The 18,527-nt window shown below is 46.6% G+C and overlaps 1 protein-coding gene across 2 annotated transcripts in view; it reads left to right on the top strand.

Moving 5' to 3' along the window:
• LOC139544985 (endosomal transmembrane epsin interactor 1-like) overlaps positions 1 to 18,527 on the top strand; it is a 44,929-nt gene that overhangs the window by 1,344 nt on the left and 25,058 nt on the right. For both annotated transcript variants that reach the window (XM_071352255.1, XM_071352254.1), the window contains exon 2: positions 13,401 to 13,457. In XM_071352255.1, coding sequence (XP_071208356.1) covers positions 13,401 to 13,457 — 57 coding nt within the window. The remainder of the gene's footprint in view (positions 1 to 13,400; positions 13,458 to 18,527) is intronic.

Below are 18,527 nucleotides of genomic sequence, written 5' to 3'. Positions count from 1 at the left end.
TGTGACTGTCTTCACCCCCAGGAAGCTAATCTCAAATCACCACATTTTCTCAGAGAACATTGTGACTAATGTTTCTCTTGGAAAACACATTCTGACGTAGGACTACTTGTTCTGAACCAGACCCGGAGCGTTGATATTTTTTTCTCCAGGGTGTCCATCTTGGGTGATGTCCTAAATGGTACCCTATTCCCTACATAGTGTAATCTTTCTGGACCCTGGTCAAAAGTAGTGCACTAAAAAATAGGAAATAGGGTGTTATTATGGGATGCAACCCCTGGTCTTTCTCCATCTTGGTTTATATAAAAGTGTAATAAAAGGCTATATTGCTTGTTGAGCATCCCCTTCCTGCTGCCTGATACACATCTCCTCTCAGACCCATCGATTCTAACCTGGTTATATGGAGAAACCTTATCGCCTCACGACTCCTAAAATACTTTACGCTCTGGAATGCTCTCCCTCTCTCTGCAACAGACTGATCTCAGCTCACCTTTGGTTTAGAGAAGACAGACAATTGTAGCCTACAACAGAGTTGAGAGAAGACAGAGAATTGTAGCCTACAACAGAGTTTAGAGAAGACAGAGAATTGTAGCCTATGTAACCGATGTGAAATGGCTAGCTAGGTAGCGGTGGTGCGCGCTAGCAGCCTTTCAGTCGGTGACGTCACTTGCTCTGAAACCTTGAAGTAGTGGTTCCCCTTGCTCTGCAAGTGCCGCAGCTTTTGTGGAGTGATGGGTAACGATGCTTCGTGGGTGACTGTTGTTGATGTGTACAGAGGGTCCCTGGTTCAAGCCCGGGTATGGGCGAGGGGACGGACGTAAAGTTATACTGTTACACCTACAACAGAGTTTAGAGAAGACAGAGAATTGTAGCCTACAACAGAGTTTAGAGAAGACAGAGACTTGTAGCCTACAACAGAGTTTAGAGAAGAGAGAGCTACAGTGTAAGACCCAGTTATAAGCATTTTACATAGGCCTAACTAGTAGTATGGATTCACTTGTTAAGAATCTATAAAGGACTTATAAAGGGTTCATTAAGCATTGAACATTGTTGTTCTTTTAAAATGGGACTGTGCATTGTACAATGACTTCTCTAACATCTCTAAGTCTTTAACCCAGAGGTTACATGCTTGTCTAGCTACTACTGCTACTCAGACTAAATGCAATGGTGACTGCCAGGCCTGCCAAACCCCAAAATAATGACACTGTTTAGTCGTAATCTGTTCAGCCACTGTGACAGACCACTTCAGTTAGGCGTATTAGGCTCTTTCAGTTTCATCAGAAAATACTTCTGGAGAGAAACTGACATTTTGCAGATTCTACTGGTAGCAAACAGATTGAGCACAATTTTTTTTTTGTTCCTCCCAAGAATGTGAAATGATTAAAGTATTCTGAGATTTTGTAAGGTTTTCCCACTGATCTATAGGGACTACTGTAGGGTTTTCCCACTGATCTATAGGGAGTACTGTAAGGTTTTCCCACTGATCTATAGGGCCTACTGTAAGGTTTTCCCACTGATCTATAGGGCCTACTGTAAGGTTTTCCCACTGATCTATAGGGAGTACTGTAAGGTTTTCCCACTGATCTATAGGGACTACTGTAAGGTTTTCCCACTGATCTATAGGGACTACTGTAAGGTTTTCCCACTGATCTATAGGGACTACTGTAAGGTTTTCCCACTGATCTATAGGGACTACTGTAGGGTTTTCCCACTGATCTATAGGAACTACTGTAAGGTTTTCCCACTGATCTATAGGGACTACTGTAAGGTTTTCCCACTGATCTATAGGGAGTACTGTAGGGTTTTCCCACTGATCTATAGGGACTACTGTAAGGTTTTCCCACTGATCTATAGGGAGTACTGTAAGGTTTTCCCACTGATCTATAGGGACTACTGTAAGGTTTTCCCACTGATCTATAGGGACTACTGTAAGGTTTTCCCACTGATCTATAGGGAGTACTGTAGGGTTTTCCCACTGATCTATAGGGACTACTGTAAGGTTTTCCCACTGATCTATAGGGACTACTGTAAGTTTTTCCCACTGATCTATAGGGACTACTGTAATGTTTTCCCACTGATCTATAGGGACTACTGTAGGGTTTTCCCACTGATCTATAGGGACTACTGTAGGGTTTTCCCACTGATCTATAGGGAGTACTGTAGGGTTTTCCCACTGATCTATAGGGACTACTGTAGGGTTTTCCCACTGATCTATAGGGAGTACTGTAAGGTTTTCCCACTGATCTATAGGGACTACTGTAATGTTTTCCCACTGATCTATAGGGACTACTGTAGGGTTTTCCCACTGATCTATAGGGACTACTGTAGGGTTTTCCCACTGATTTATACGGACTACTGTAAGGTTTTCCCACTGATCTATAGGGACTACTGTAAGGTTTTCCCACTGATCTATAGGGACTACTGTAAGGTTTTCCCACTGATCTATAGGGAGTACTGTAAGGTTTTCCCACTGATCTATAGGGACTACTTTAGGGTGGTGTATATTTCTCTGGGTCTTTGTAGATGTCAAGTAGGCCAATGCGCTTCTACATTTGTGAAAAGTGAATAATATTGTGTGAAAAACATGGCAAATTCTCCTGTTTAAAGTCCTTTTTTTAATGTCCACCCGCAAATCACTCCTCAGCCAACATACCGACTCACGCAGCATACTGCTATGTTCCAGGAAATCTGTGTAAGGGAGTTATGGTCTGTTGAGTGACTCTGTAGTTATTGTTGGGACGTTTGGTGCTGTAGCCTTCACAGGAAGCTGAAGGAAGCAGGCACTCTCTGCTTTGGTTCTTTATGTCAGAGTAAGTCAGAAAACATTCATTCAACCTTAGACAACATTCACACAACCTTTGACAACATTCAGAAAACATTAATTCAACCTTAGACAACATTCACACAGCCTTCAGACAACTTTTTAACAACATTCCAAAAACCTTAAACAACATTCCCACAACCTTAGACAACATCCACACAAAATTTACACAACCTCATATTTGACAATATTCCCACAAGTTGATATTCACCTCAGCTGAACCGAAACAACCCTAATTGAAAACATACTTCACATGGACTTCAAGAATCTATAGGTGAAACTCTCTGAAATGGATATCATACCGTAACAATCCACTGACAAGCAGGTCAGCCTCAGGCTCAAGAACTGTTAGTGGTGAGACTCATATAAGCTCATCGGTGGCGCAGCGGTCTAAGGCACTGCATCTCAGTGTAAGCGGTGTCACTACAGTCCCTGGTTCGAATCCAGGTTGAATCACATCTGGCTGTGATTGGGAGTCCCATAGGGCGGCGCACAATTGGCCCAGCGTCGTCCGGGCATGGCCGTCTTTGTAAATAAGAATTTGTTCTGAGCTGACTTGCCTAGTTAAATAAAATAATATATATGCAGCAGCCTCATATTGAGTCAATTATCCACTGGATGAGGTGGGGTGATGGGAGAGACGAGGATGCAGACAGAGGCTTTGTTTCAAATGGCATCTTATTCGCTCTATTCCCATGAGACTCTGGTCAATATAGTGCACTATGTAGGGGATAGGGCTCTGGTCAATGTAGTGCATTATGTAGGGGATAGGGCTCTGGTCAGTATAGTGCACTATATAGGGGGTGGAGTGCAAACAGAGCAGGCACACCTGGAGAAGCAAGATTCCATCCCCCAAAACACCCTGCAGCAGTGCTGTCACTAGATGCTAATTTATTACCAGTGGATTGGCTTGATAAGAATCTGGTCAGAGTATTAGGAGGTGGAGAAGTCTCTCAGTTGGTCTTCTCTTGAGAGAGACATCTTGTCAGTACTTGAATTAACAGGCCTGTTTCTGGTGGTATTGGAAACTACTTGGATCATACTACTACCTACTAGAAGAGTCCAGAGCTCTGTCCTTTTTAAGATCATCAGACCCACTGGGACTACAGAGACCGTCCAGATATAGGCCTGTGTGCTTCTGTGTCCCTGTGTGTATGAAAGGTGGTTCCAGTCCCTGTGTGTATGAAAGGTGGTTCCAGTCCCTGTGTGTATGAAAGGTGGTTCCAGTCCCTGTGTGTATGAAAGGTGGTTCCACCCCCTGTGTGTATGAAAGGTGGTTCCAGTCCCTGTGTGTATGACAGGTGGTTCCACCCCCTGTGTGTATGAAAGGTGGTTCCAGTCCCTGTGTGTATGAAAGGTGGTTCCAGTCCCTGTGTATATGAAAGGTGGTTCTAGTCCCTGTGTGTATGAGAGGTGGTTCCAGTCCCTGTGTATATGAAAGGTGGTTCCAGTCCCTGTGTATATGAAAGGTGGTTCCACCCCCTGTGTGTATGAAAGGTGGTTCCACCCCCTGTGTATATGAAAGGTGGTTCCAGTCCCTGTGTGTATGAAAGGTGGTTCCAGTCCCTGTGTGTATGAAAGGTGGTTCCACCCCCTGTGTATATGAAAGGTGGTTCCACCCCCTGTGTGTATGAAAGGTGGTTCCACCCCCTGTGTGTATGAAAGGTGGTTCCAGTCCCTGTGTGTATGAAAGGTGGTTCCAGTCCCTGTGTATATGAGAGGTGGTTCCAGTCCCTGTGTATATGAAAGGTGGTTCCAGTCCCTGTGTGTATGAAAGGTGGTTCCAGTCCCTGTGTGTATGAAAGGTGGTTCCAGTCCCTGTGTATATGAAAGGTGGTTCCAGTCCCTGTGTGTATGAAAGGTGGTTCCAGTCCCTGTGTGTATGAAAGGTGGTTCCAGTCCCTGTGTGTATGAAAGGTGGTTCCAGTCCCTGTGTGTATGAAAGGTGGTTCTAGTCCCTGTGTGTATGAAAGGTGGTTCCAGTCCCTGTGTATATGAAAGGTGGTTCTAGTCCCTGTGTATATGAAAGGTGGTTCTAGTCCCTGTGTGTATGAAAGGTGGTTCCAGTCCCTGTGTGTATGAAAGGTGGTTCCAGTCCCTGTGTGTATGAAAGGTGGTTCTAGTCCCTGTGTATATGAAAGGTGGTTCTAGTCCCTGTGTGTATGAAAGGTGGTTCTAGTCCCTGTGTATATGAAAGGTGGTTCTAGTCCCTGTGTGTATGAAAGGTGGTTCCAGTCCCTGTGTGTATGAAAGGTGGTTCCAGTCCCTGTGTATATGAAAGGTGGTTCTAGTCCCTGTGTATATGAAAGGTGGTTCTAGTCCCTGTGTATATGAAAGGTGGTTCTAGTCCCTGTGTGTATGAAAGGTGGTTCCAGTCCCTGTGTGTATGAAAGGTGGTTCCAGTCCCTGTGTGTATGAAAGGTGGTTCCAGTCCCTGTGTGTATGAAAGGTGGTTCTACCCCCTGTGTATATGAAAGGTGGTTCTAGTCCCTGTGTATATGAAAGGTGGTTCCAGTCCCTGTGTATATGAAAGGTGGTTCCAGTCCCTGTGTGTATGAAAGGTGGTTCCAGTCCCTGTGTGTATGAAAGGTGGTTCCAGTCCCTGTGTATATGAAAGGTGGTTCCAGTCCCTGTGTGTATGAAAGGTGGTTCCACCCCCTGTGTATATGAAAGGTGGTTCCAGTCCCTGTGTATATGAAAGGTGGTTCCAGTCCCTGTGTATATGAAAGGTGGTTCCAGTCCCTGTGTGTATGAAAGGTGGTTCCACCCCCTGTGTATATGAAAGGTGGTTCCAGTCCCTGTGTATATGAAAGGTGGTTCCAGTCCCTGTGTATATGAAAGGTGGTTCTAGTCCCTGTGTGTATGAAAGGTGGTTCCAGTCCCTGTGTGTATGAAAGGTGGTTCCAGTCCCTGTGTGTATGAAAGGTGGTTCCAGTCCCTGTGTATATGAAAGATGGTTCTAGTCCCTGTGTGTATGAAAGGTGGTTCTACCCCCTGTGTATATGAAAGATGGTTCTACCCCCTGTGTATATGAAAGGTGGTTCTAGTCCCTGTGTGTATGAAAGGTGGTTCCAGTCCCTGTGTGTATGAAAGGTGGTTCCAGTCCCTGTGTGTATGAAAGGTGGTTCTAGTCCCTGTGTGTATGAAAGGTGGTTCCAGTCCCTGTGTGTATGAAAGGTGGTTCCAGTCCCTGTGTGTATGAAAGGTGGTTCCAGTCCCTGTGTATATGAAAGGTGGTTCCACCCCCTGTGTATATGAAAGGTGGTTCCAGTCCCTGTGTATATGAGAGGTGGTTCCAGTCCCTGTGTGTATGAAAGGTGGTTCCAGTCCCTGTGTGTATGAAAGGTGGTTCCAGTCCCTGTGTATATGAAAGGTGGTTCCACCCCCTGTGTATATGAAAGGTGGTTCCACCCCCTGTGTATATGAAAGGTGGTTCCAGTCCCTGTGTATATGAAAGGTGGTTCCAGTCCCTGTGTGTATGAAAGGTAGTTCTAGTCCCTGTGTGTATGAAAGGTGGTTCCACCCCCTGTGTGTATGAAAGGTGGTTCCACCCCCTGTGTGTATGAAAGGTGGTTCCAGTCCCTGTGTATATGAAAGGTGGTTCCAGTCCCTGTGTATATGAAAGGTGGTTCCAGTCCCTGTGTATATGAAAGGTGGTTCCAGTCCCTGTGTGTATGAAAGGTGGTTCCACCCCCTGTGTGTATGAAAGGTGGTTCCAGTCCCTGTGTGTATGAAAGGTGGTTCCACCCCCTGTGTGTATGAAAGGTGGTTCCAGTCCCTGTGTGTATGAAAGGTGGTTCCACCCCCTGTGTGTATGAAAGGTGGTTCCAGTCCCTGTGTATATGAAAGGTGGTTCCACCCCCTGTGTATATGAAAGGTGGTTCCAGTCCCTGTGTATATGAGAGGTGGTTCCAGTCCCTGTGTATATGAGAGGTGGTTCCAGTCCCTGTGTGTATGAAAGGTGGTTCCAGTCCCTGTGTATATGAAAGGTGGTTCCACCCCCTGTGTATATGAAAGGTGGTTCCAGTCCCTGTGTATATGAGAGGTGGTTCCAGTCCCTGTGTGTATGAAAGGTGGTTCCAGTCCCTGTGTGTATGAAAGGTGGTTCCAGTCCCTGTGTATATGAAAGGTGGTTCCACCCCCTGTGTATATGAAAGGTGGTTCCACCCCCTGTGTATATGAAAGGTGGTTCCAGTCCCTGTGTATATGAAAGGTGGTTCCAGTCCCTGTGTGTATGAAAGGTAGTTCTAGTCCCTGTGTGTATGAAAGGTGGTCTCCACCCCCTGTGTGTATGAAAGGTGGTTCCACCGTCCCTGTGTATATGAAAGGTGGTTCCACCCCCTGTGTATATGAAAGGTGGTTCCAGTCCCTGTGTATATGAAAGGTGGTTCCACCCCCTGTGTGTATGAAAGGTGGTTCCAGTCCCTGTGTATATGAAAGGTGGTTCCAGCCCCTGTGTGTATGAAAGGTGGTTCCACCCCCTGTGTATATGAAAGGTGGTTCCAGTCCCTGTGTATATGAAAGGTGGTTCCAGTCCCTGTGTATATGAAAGGTGGTTCCAGTCCCTGTGTATATGAAAGGTGGTTCCAGTCCCTGTGTTTATGAAAGGTGGTTCCAGTCCCTGTGTGTATGAAAGGTGGTTCCAGTCCCTGTGTGTATGAAAGGTGGTTCCAGTCCCTGTGTTTATGAAAGGTGGTTCCAGTCCCTGTGTGTATGAAAGGTGGTTCCAGTCCCTGTGTGTATGAAAGGTGGTTCCAGTCCCTGTGTATATGAAAGGTGGTTCCAGTCCCTGTGTGTATGAAAGGTGGTTCCAGTCCCTGTGTGTATGAAAGGTGGTTCCAGTCCCTGTGTGTATGAAAGGTGGTTCCAGTCCCTGTGTGTATGAAAGGTGGTTCCAGTCCCTGTGTGTATGAAAGGTGGTTCCAGTCCCTGTGTGTATGAAAGGTGGTTCCAGTCCCTGTGTGTATGAAAGGTGGTTCCAGTCCCTGTGTGTATGAAAGGTGGTTCCAGCCCCTGTGTATATGAAAGGTGGTTCCAGTCCCTGTGTATATGAAAGGTGGTTCCACCCCCTGTGTATATGAAAGGTGGTTCCAGTCCCTGTGTGTATGAAAGGTGGTTCCAGTCCCTGTGTGTATGAAAGGTGGTTCCAGTCCCTGTGTGTATGAAAGGTGGTTCCAGTCCCTGTGTATATGAAAGGTGGTTCCAGTCCCTGTGTATATGAAAGGTGGTTCCACCCCCTGTGTATATGAAAGGTGGTTCCAGTCCCTGTGTATATGAGAGGTGGTTCCAGTCCCTGTGTATATGAAAGGTGGTTCTAGTCCCTGTGTATATGAAAGGTGGTTCCAGTCCCTGTGTATATGAAAGGTGGTTCCAGTCCCTGTGTATATGAAAGGTGGTTCCAGTCCCTGTGTGTATGAAAGGTGGTTCCAGTCCCTGTGTATATGAAAGCTGGTTCCACCCCCTGTGTATATGAAAGGTGGTTCCACCCCCTGTGTATATGAAAGGTGGTTCCAGTCCCTGTGTATATGAAAGGTGGTTCCAGTCCCTGTGTGTATGAAAGGTAGTTCTAGTCCCTGTGTGTATGAAAGGTGGTTCCAACCCCTGTGTATATGAAAGGTGGTTCCACCCCCTGTGTGTATGAAAGGTGGTTCCACCCCCTGTGTGTATGAAAGGTGGTTCCAGTCCCTGTGTATATGAAAGGTGGTTCCAGTCCCTGTGTGTATGAAAGGTGGTTCCAGTCCCTGTGTGTATGAAAGGTGGTTGCAGTCCCTGTGTGTATGAAAGGTGGTTCCAGTCCCTGTGTGTATGAAAGGTGGTTCCAGTCCCTGTGTGTATGAAAGGTGGTTCCACCCCCTGTGTATATGAAAGGTGGTTCCAGTCCCTGTGTATATGAAAGGTGGTTCTAGTCCCTGTGTATATGAAAGGTGGTTCCAGTCCCTGTGTATATGAAAGGTGGTTCCAGTCCCTGTGTGTATGAAAGGTGGTTCCACCCCCTGTGTATATGAAAGGTGGTTCCAGTCCCTGTGTGTATGAAAGGTGGTTCCACCCCCTGTGTGTATGAAAGGTGGTTCCAGTCCCTGTGTGTATGAAAGGTGGTTCCACCCCCTGTGTATATGAAAGGTGGTTCCACCCCCTGTGTATATGAAAGGTGGTTCCAGTCCCTGTGTATATGAAAGGTGGTTCCAGTCCCTGTGTGTATGAAAGGTGGTTCCAGTCCCTGTGTGTATGAAAGGTGGTTCCACCCCCTGTGTATATGAAAGGTGGTTCCAGTCCCTGTGTATATGAAAGGTGGTTCCAGTCCCTGTGTATATGAAAGGTGGTTCCACCCCCTGTGTGTATGAAAGGTGGTTCCAGTCCCTGTGTATATGAAAGGTGGTTCCACCCCCTGTGTGTATGAAAGGTGGTTCCACCCCCTGTGTATATGAAAGGTGGTTCCAGTCCCTGTGTGTATGAAAGGTGGTTCCACCCCCTGTGTATATGAAAGGTGGTTCCAGTCCCTGTGTGTATGAAAGGTGGTTCCAGTCCCTGTGTATATGAAAGGTGGTTCCAGTCCCTGTGTATATGAAAGGTGGTTCCACCCCCTGTGTATATGAAAGGTGGTTCCAGTCCCTGTGTATATGAGAGGTGGTTCCAGTCCCTGTGTATATGAAAGGTGGTTCTAGTCCCTGTGTATATGAAAGGTGGTTCCAGTCCCTGTGTATATGAAAGGTGGTTCCAGTCCCTGTGTATATGAAAGGTGGTTCCAGTCCCTGTGTGTATGAAAGGTGGTTCCAGTCCCTGTGTATATGAAAGGTGGTTCCACCCCCTGTGTATATGAATGGTGGTTCCACCCCCTGTGTATATGAAAGGTGGTTCCAGTCCCTGTGTATATGAAAGGTGGTTCCAGTCCCTGTGTGTATGAAAGGTAGTTCTAGTCCCTGTGTGTATGAAAGGTGGTTCCACCCCCTGTGTATATGAAAGGTGGTTCCACCCCCTGTGTGTATGAAAGGTGGTTCCACCCCCTGTGTGTATGAAAGGTGGTTCCAGTCCCTGTGTATATGAAAGGTGGTTCCAGTCCCTGTGTGTATGAAAGGTGGTTCCAGTCCCTGTGTGTATGAAAGGTGGTTGCAGTCCCTGTGTGTATGAAAGGTGGTTCCAGTCCCTGTGTGTATGAAAGGTGGTTCCAGTCCCTGTGTGTATGAAAGGTGGTTCCACCCCCTGTGTATATGAAAGGTGGTTCCAGTCCCTGTGTATATGAAAGGTGGTTCTAGTCCCTGTGTATATGAAAGGTGGTTCCAGTCCCTGTGTATATGAAAGGTGGTTCCAGTCCCTGTGTGTATGAAAGGTGGTTCCACCCCCTGTGTATATGAAAGGTGGTTCCAGTCCCTGTGTGTATGAAAGGTGGTTCCACCCCCTGTGTGTATGAAAGGTGGTTCCAGTCCCTGTGTGTATGAAAGGTGGTTCCACCCCCTGTGTATATGAAAGGTGGTTCCACCCCCTGTGTATATGAAAGGTGGTTCCAGTCCCTGTGTATATGAAAGGTGGTTCCAGTCCCTGTGTGTATGAAAGGTGGTTCCAGTCCCTGTGTGTATGAAAGGTGGTTCCACCCCCTGTGTATATGAAAGGTGGTTCCAGTCCCTGTGTATATGAAAGGTGGTTCCAGTCCCTGTGTATATGAAAGGTGGTTCCACCCCCTGTGTGTATGAAAGGTGGTTCCAGTCCCTGTGTATATGAAAGGTGGTTCCACCCCCTGTGTGTATGAAAGGTGGTTCCACCCCCTGTGTATATGAAAGGTGGTTCCAGTCCCTGTGTGTATGAAAGGTGGTTCCACCCCCTGTGTATATGAAAGGTGGTTCCAGTCCCTGTGTATATGAAAGGTGGTTCCACCCCCTGTGTGTATGAAAGGTGGTTCCAGTCCCTGTGTATATGAAAGGTGGTTCCACCCCCTGTGTGTATGAAAGGTGGTTCCACCCCCTGTGTATATGAAAGGTGGTTCCAGTCCCTGTGTATATGAAAGGTGGTTCCAGTCCCTGTGTATATGAAAGGTGGTTCCAGTCCCTGTGTATATGAAAGGTGGTTCCAGTCCCTGTGTATATGAAAGGTGGTTCCACCCCCTGTGTGTATGAAAGGTGGTTCCACCCCCTGTGTGTATGAAAGGTGGTTCCACCCCCTGTGTGTATGAAAGGTGGTTCCAGTCCCTGTGTATATGAAAGGTGGTTCCACCCCCTGTGTGTATGAAAGGTGGTTCCACCCCCTGTGTGTATGAAAGGTTGTTCCACCCCCTGTGTGTATGAAAGGTGGTTCCACCCCCTGTGTGTATGAAAGGTGGTTCCAGTCCCTGTGTATATGAAAGGTGGTTCCACCCCCTGTGTGTATGAAAGGTGGTTCCACCCCCTGTGTGCATGAAAGGTGGTTCCAGTCCCTGTGTGTATGAAAGGTGGTTCCAGTCCCTGTGTGTATGAAAGGTGGTTCCAGTCCCTGTGTGTATGAAAGGTGGTTCCACCCCCTGTGTATATGAAAGGTGGTTCCAGTCCCTGTGTATATGAAAGGTGGTTCCACCCCCTGTGTATATGAGAGGTGGTTCCAGTCCCTGTGTATATGAAAGGTGGTTCCAGTCCCTGTGTGTATGAAAGGTGGTTCCACCCCCTGTGTGTATGAAAGGTGGTTCCAGTCCCTGTGTATATGAAAGGTGGTTCCACCCCCTGTGTATATGAGAGGTGGTTCCACCCCCTGTGTATATGAAAGGTGGTTCCAGTCCCTGTGTATATGAAAGGTGGTTCCACCCCCTGTGTATATGAGAGGTGGTTCCACCCCCTGTGTATATGAAAGGTGGTTCCACCCCCTGTGTATATGAAAGGTGGTTCCAGTCCCTGTGTGTATGAAAGGTGGTTCCAGTCCCTGTGTGTATGAAAGGTGGTTCCAGTCCCTGTGTGTATGAAAGGTGGTTCCACCCCCTGTGTATATGAAAGGTGGTTCCAGTCCCTGTGTATATGAAAGGTGGTTCCACCCCCTGTGTATATGAGAGATGGTTCCAGTCCCTGTGTAAATGAAAGGTGGTTCCAGTCCCTGTGTGTATGAAAGGTGGTTCCACCCCCTGTGTGTATGAAAGGTGGTTCCAGTCCCTGTGTATATGAAAGGTGGTTCCACCCCCTGTGTATATGAGAGGTGGTTCCACCCCCTGTGTATATGAAAGGTGGTTCCAGTCCCTGTGTATATGAAAGGTGGTTCCACCCCCTGTGTATATGAGAGGTGGTTCCACCCCCTGTGTATATGAAAGGTGGTTCCACCCCCTGTGTATATGAAAGGTGGTTCCAGTCCCTGTGTGTATGAAAGGTGGTTCCAGTCCCTGTGTGTATGAAAGGTGGTTCCACCCCCTGTGTGTATGAAAGGTGGTTCCAGTCCCTGTGTATATGAAAGGTGGTTCCAGTCCCTGTGTATATGAAAGGTGGTTCTAGTCCCTGTGTGTATGAAAGGTGGTTCCAGTCCCTGTGTATATGAAAGGTGGTTCTAGTCCCTGTGTATATGAAAGGTGGTTCCAGTCCCTGTGTGTATGAAAGGTGGTTCCACCCCCTGTGTATATGAAAGGTGGTTCCACCCCCTGTGTATATGAAAGGTGGTTCCAGTCCCTGTGTGTATGAAAGGTGGTTCCACCCCCTGTGTGTATGAAAGGTGGTTCTAGTCCCTGTGTATATGAAAGGTGGTTCCAGTCCCTGTGTGTATGAAAGGTGGTTCCACCCCCTGTGTATATGAAAGGTGGTTCTAGTCCCTGTGTATATGAAAGGTGGTTCCAGTCCCTGTGTGTATGAAAGGTGGTTCTACCCCCTGTGTGTATGAAAGGTGGTTCTAGTCCCTGTGTATATAAAAGGTGGTTCCAGTCCCTGTGTATATGAAAGGTGGTTCCAGTCCCTGTGTATATGAAAGGTGGTTCCAGTCCCTGTGTCAGATAGTTCAGATAACTCTGGTTCTATGAGAGCCATATCAGAACCACAATGAAGGAGCTGGGGAGAACAGGAAGCACCAGGATTTAGAGCACACACATTGATACCGGAGGATAATTTGTTAGTCCCCACGAAGTCAAATGCTATTTCTAGGGTGTTTAGGGTTAAGGTTAGTATTAGTGTTAGGGTTAGAATTACGTTAAGGGTTAGGAGAAAAATGCTATTTCAGTCCCTTTCATACACACAGGGACTGGGGATAGGTACTAGGGTCAGGTTTAAGGTTAGGGTTAGTGTTTAGGGTTAAGGTTAGAATTAGTGTTAGGGTTAGGGTTAAGAGCTAGGGTTAGGTTTAAGGGTAGGGTTAGGAGCTAGGTTTAGGTTTTTGGGTTAAGGTTAGGGTTAGGGTTTAGGTTAGGGTTAAGGTTAAGTTTAGGGTTTGGGTAAGAGTACGGGTTAGGTTAGGGGTTAGGTTTAGAGAAAATAGGATTTTGAATGGGACTGAATTGTGTGTCCTCACAAGGTTAGCTGTACAAGACTGTGTGTGTGTGCGTGTGTGTGCTCATTAATGTGTGTGTGGTTGTGGGTGAGTTTTATGTCTGTTTGCCCGTGGTATACAGGATGTATTGCTGACTGGTGTCTGTGTTCTTCTTCTTGTTCTCCTCCAGGTGATCCTGTCAGGGATCGTTGGCCTCACAACATGGAGGAGACCCATGCTGCTGCTGGTAGGCCATACATCACAGACATTTACTGTATATATATATATATTTCTATATATGAGAGAACTGTACTGTGTATATATATACACGAGGAGGTTTGGTATATGGCAAATATACCACGGCTAAGGGCTGTTCTTTACGCACAACGCAACGCGGAGTGCCTGGATACAGCCCTCAGCCGTGTTATATTGGTAAAATATATCACAAACCCCCGAGGTGCCTTATTGCTATTATAAACTGGTTACCAACGTAATTAGAGCAGTAAAATGTTTTGTCATACCCGTTGGTATACTGTCTGGTAGGGTTCAAACCCGTTGGTCTACTGTCTGGTAGGGTTCAAACCCGTTGGTCTACTGTCTGGTAGGGTTCAAACCCGTTGGTCTACTGTCTGGTAGGGTTCAAACCCGTTGGTCTACTGTCTGGTAGGGTTCAAACCCGTTGGTCTACTGTCTGGTAGGGTTCAAACCCGTTGGTCTACTGTCTGGTAGGGTTCAAACCCGTTGGTCTACTGTCTGGTAGGGTTCAAACCCGTTGGTCTACTGTCTGGTAGGGTTCAAACCCGTTGGTCTACTGTCTGGTAGGGTTCAAACCCGTTGGTCTACTGTCTGGTAGGGTTCAAACCCGTTGGTCTACTGTCTGGTAGGGTTCAAACCCGTTGGTCTACTGTCTGGTAGGGTTCAAACCCGTTGGTCTACTGTCTGGTAGGGTTCAAACCCGTTGGTCTACTGTCTGGTAGGGTTCAAACCCGTTGGTCATACTGTCTGGTAGGGTTCAAACCCGTTGGTCTACTGTCTGGTAGGGTTCAAACCCGTTGGTCTACTGTCTGGTAGGGTTCAAACCCGTTGGTCTACTGTCTGGTAGGGTTCAAACCCGTTGGTCTACTGTCTGGTAGGGTTCAAACCCGTTGGTCTACTGTCTGGTAGGGTTCAAACCCGTTGGTCTACTGTCTGGTAGGGTTCAAACCCGTTGGTCTACTGTCTGGTAGGGTTCAAACCCGTTGGTCTACTGTCTGGTAGGGTTCAAACCCGTTGGTCTACTGTCTGGTAGGGTTCAAACCCGTTGGTCTACTGTCTGGTAGGGTTCAAACCCGTTGGTCTACTGTCTGGTAGGGTTCAAACCCGTTGGTCTACTGTCTGGTAGGGTTCAAACCCGTTGGTCTACTGTCTGGTAGGGTTCAAACCCGTTGGTCTACTGTCTGGTAGGGTTCAAACCCGTTGGTCTACTGTCTGGTAGGGTTCAAACCCGTTGGTCTACTGTCTGGTAGGGTTCAAACCCGTTGGTCTACTGTCTGGTAGGGTTCAAACCCGTTGGTCTACTGTCTGGTAGGGTTCAAACCCGTTGGTCTACTGTCTGGTAGGGTTCAAACCCGTTGGTCTACTGTCTGGTAGGGTTCAAACCCGTTGGTATACTGTCTGGTAGGGTTCAAACCCGTTGGTCTACTGTCTGGTAGGGTTCAAACCCGTTGGTCTACTGTCTGGTAGGGTTCAAACCCGTTGGTCTACTGTCTGGTAGGGTTCAAACCCGTTGGTCTACTGTCTGGTAGGGTTCAAACCCGTTGGTCTACTGTCTGGTAGGGTTCAAACCCGTTGGTCTACTGTCTGGTAGGGTTCAAACCCGTTGGTCTACTGTCTGGTAGGGTTCCAACCCGTTGGTCTACTGTCTGGTAGGGTTCAAACCCGTTGGTCTACTGTCTGGTAGGGTTCAAACCCGTTGGTCTACTGTCTGGTAGGGTTCAAACCCGTTGGTCTACTGTCTGGTAGGGTTCAAACCCGTTGGTCTACTGTCTGGTAGGGTTCAAACCCGTTGGTCTACTGTCTGGTAGGGTTCAAACCCGTTGGTCTACTGTCAATGGTAGGGTTCAAATCAGCCGTTGGTCTGACTGTCTGGTAAGGGTTCAGAGGTTACCCGTTTTGGTCATTTAGCTGACACTCGTAGGGTTCAGACCCGCTAGGTATTAAGTGCCTGGCTCAAGGGCACAGACCCGTTGTGTCTACTAGTCTGGCTAGGGATTCGAACCAGCGACCTTTCAGTTACTGGCCCACTGCTCTTAACCACTAGGCTACCTGCCACCCTTGCTTATCTCTAGATGCTAGAGGGGTTGCTGGACCCCTTGTGACTAAATGGCCACGCTAGAAAGGACCAAATCGACAACAAAAATGTTGAGCATCTCCAGTGAGCTGCAAAATAATTCTGACACATATTTGGGGGTTTTGGCTCTGTACTCCAGCACTTTGGATTTAAAATGATACAATGACTATGATATGGATGAAAATACCCTCAAATAAAAGCTGACCGTCTGTAAAAAAAAATGTGTCACTGTCCCAATACTTTTGTTGCTCACTGTATTTGATCTTGAAGCCACACTGTCCGTTTGCTTAGTTTAACTACTCAGGAGCCATTTCACTGGTTGGTTAATCATGTGTTTCAAAAACCCAACCTGGTGGTCAAATTCCCTGTCGTCCCGAATCCTTAACACCTTGTAATCTGGTGTGTTTGATTTCTCTGTATTAAAGCCAAGAAACAATTTTTTACCCAGGTTTTCTCAAACCCTAGTGGCATTAGACCCCTGAACAAGGTCTAGAGGCTCAGTGGTTCTCTGACCCCTGAACAAGGTCTAGAGACTCAGTGGTTCTCTGACCCCTGAACAAGGTCTAGAGACTCAGTGGTTCTCTGACCCCTGAACAAGGTCTAGAGACTCAGTGGTTCTCTGACCCCTGGGGGTCCCCTCCCCATACACTGATACAGCACACTCGTTCTCTTCTTTGAGCCCCTCTCTTTATTCATGTTTAGTCATTTTGTTTTGACTCCTGTTTTGTTTCTCTTTTACATTTCTATAATTCTAAAGTGACTGTTGTCCTTGAAAAGCGCTATACACCCCTTGACTTTTTCCACATTTTGTTGTGTTACAGTCTGAATTTACAATGGATTAAATTGAAGAATTTTGAAAAGAATAATGAGCAAATGTTGCACAATCCAGCTTTAATCACTGCCAAATGTGATTCTACCAAGTATTGACTCAGGGGTGTGAATACTTATGTAAAGGAGATCTTTCTATATTTCATTTTCACTGGTAAAACGTGACCGACCGGCTTGATTCGGTCTTATGTAGCAACATTTGAACTGTGTCTCTGACCACATGGAGATTCACTGTGTTTGATGGATATCTGAGGAGGATTCTGACTTGTATTGTTTAAAGTGCTTTTTCTCCTTTACTACTGTACTGTATTTGTTATAAATGTTGAATCTGACTCCCTTCACAGAATGTTGTCAGTGTACACTAGCATGTTACCAATCCAGTTATCGTCACAATATATCAAAAGCAACAGACCTGCTAAACGACAGAGAGCATCCAGAATGTCTCTTTACAGAGCTCGTCCTTGGAGAAGCAGGGTCTTATTAGTGTCAAGAGGGTGTTAGTTTTAGTCTGTTCTACTTGTGACGTGTCAGCCTCCTGCTCTGCTGGCTTCGTTTGTGTTTACAAAACGTGACTTCAGGAAACTGGGAGAGAAAGTGTTCAGTTGGAACTGGGGACTGGGCGCTTGCCTGAGGGTCAAATCTGGAGTCGCGCTGTGTGTGTGTGTGTGTGTGTGTGATAAACTGGGCAGAGGAAGTGGTAGAGCCAGATTTAACCCCATGGTGGTGGTTTTGTGTCAACCTCAAATGATTGATGGAGACTGTAAAGAGAGAGAGAGGGGGGGGGGGGGCTGCTATCTGCACACTGTCAACAAAATGAGTTAGAAACGGAGCTGCAGTTCCTAACCTCCTGCCAAATGTATGACCATATTAGAGACACATATTTCCCTCAGATTACACAGACCCACAAATAATTCCAAAACAAATCCAATTTTGATAAACTATTGGGTGAAATACCACAGTATGCCATCACAATAGCAAGATTTGGGTGCAGCGAGTGGTCTAAGGCACTGCATTGGAGTGCTTGAGGCATCACTACAGACCCGGGTTCGATCCCAGGCTGTGTTGCAACCGGCCGTGACCGGGAGTCTCATAGTGTGGCGCATAATTGGCCAAGCGTTGTCGGGGTTAGGGGAGGGGCTTTACGTGGTGAAAAGGTGAAGAACAAACACCATTGTAAATACAACCCATGTTTATTTAGTTATTTGCACAGCATTACAACAGTGTACAGTATATAGCCATAATGGCATTTGAAATGTGTCTATTGCTTTGAAACTTGTGAGTGTAATGTTTACTGTTCATTTTTTATTGTTAATTTCACTTTTGTTTATTATCTATTTCACTTGCTTTGGCAATGTAAACATATGTTTCCCATACCAATAAAGCCCTTGAATTTGAATTGAATTGAGAGAGAGGTCTGGAGGGAGAAAGGGATGAAATTGAGAAGGATGTTATTTACTATACAAGGGTTAGAGTTGATGATAAACTGATGCTTGGTCCATTGTTCTGTTTGGCAGGACCTGTGTGGAACAATGGTGTGAGAGGACATTGTGTTAAAGGGCGCCACATTTTAGATTCCTGATTTTGTGTGAGAGTGTGTGTTTATTCAAATGTTAGTTTGTTTGTTTATGTTGCTGTATGTTTCTGTTTGTGCATGTGGAATTCCACAGACAAGACGAGAGAGAGAGAGAGAGAGAGAGAGAGAGAGAGAGAGAGAGAGAGAGAGAGAGAGAGAGAGAGAGAGAGAGAGAGAGAGAGAGAGAGAGAGAGAGAGAGAGAGAGAGAGAGAGAGAGAGAGAGAGAGAGAGAGAGAGAGAGAGAGAGAGAGAGAGAGAGAGAGAGAGAGAGAGAGAGAGAGAGAGAGAGAGAGAGAGAGAGAGAGAGAGAGAACTGACTGAGTTAGGACAATGATTGATTGTATCCTCCCTACCACGAAGAGGCCATAGAGCCACACCTCGTACCTGAGTGATTTCCATGGCCGCTGTCTAGAGAGACATGGACAGACACAGAGAGACATAAAGACACCATCATAGACAGACAGGTCACCATGCTTTCTCCAGCTTCAACTTAACCCCACTATAGAGACAGATAGACAGACAGGGAAACAGACCAAGAGAGACACAAAGGGACAGTCATAGACAGAGAGACAGGTTACCTAGACAG

This window comes from Salvelinus alpinus, chromosome 19, assembly GCF_045679555.1.
Source record: "Salvelinus alpinus chromosome 19, SLU_Salpinus.1, whole genome shotgun sequence".
Lineage (NCBI taxonomy): Eukaryota > Metazoa > Chordata > Actinopteri > Salmoniformes > Salmonidae > Salvelinus > Salvelinus alpinus.
The sequence above is the reverse complement of the archived record's forward strand: the minus strand, read 5'-3'. Positions and strand labels throughout refer to the sequence as shown.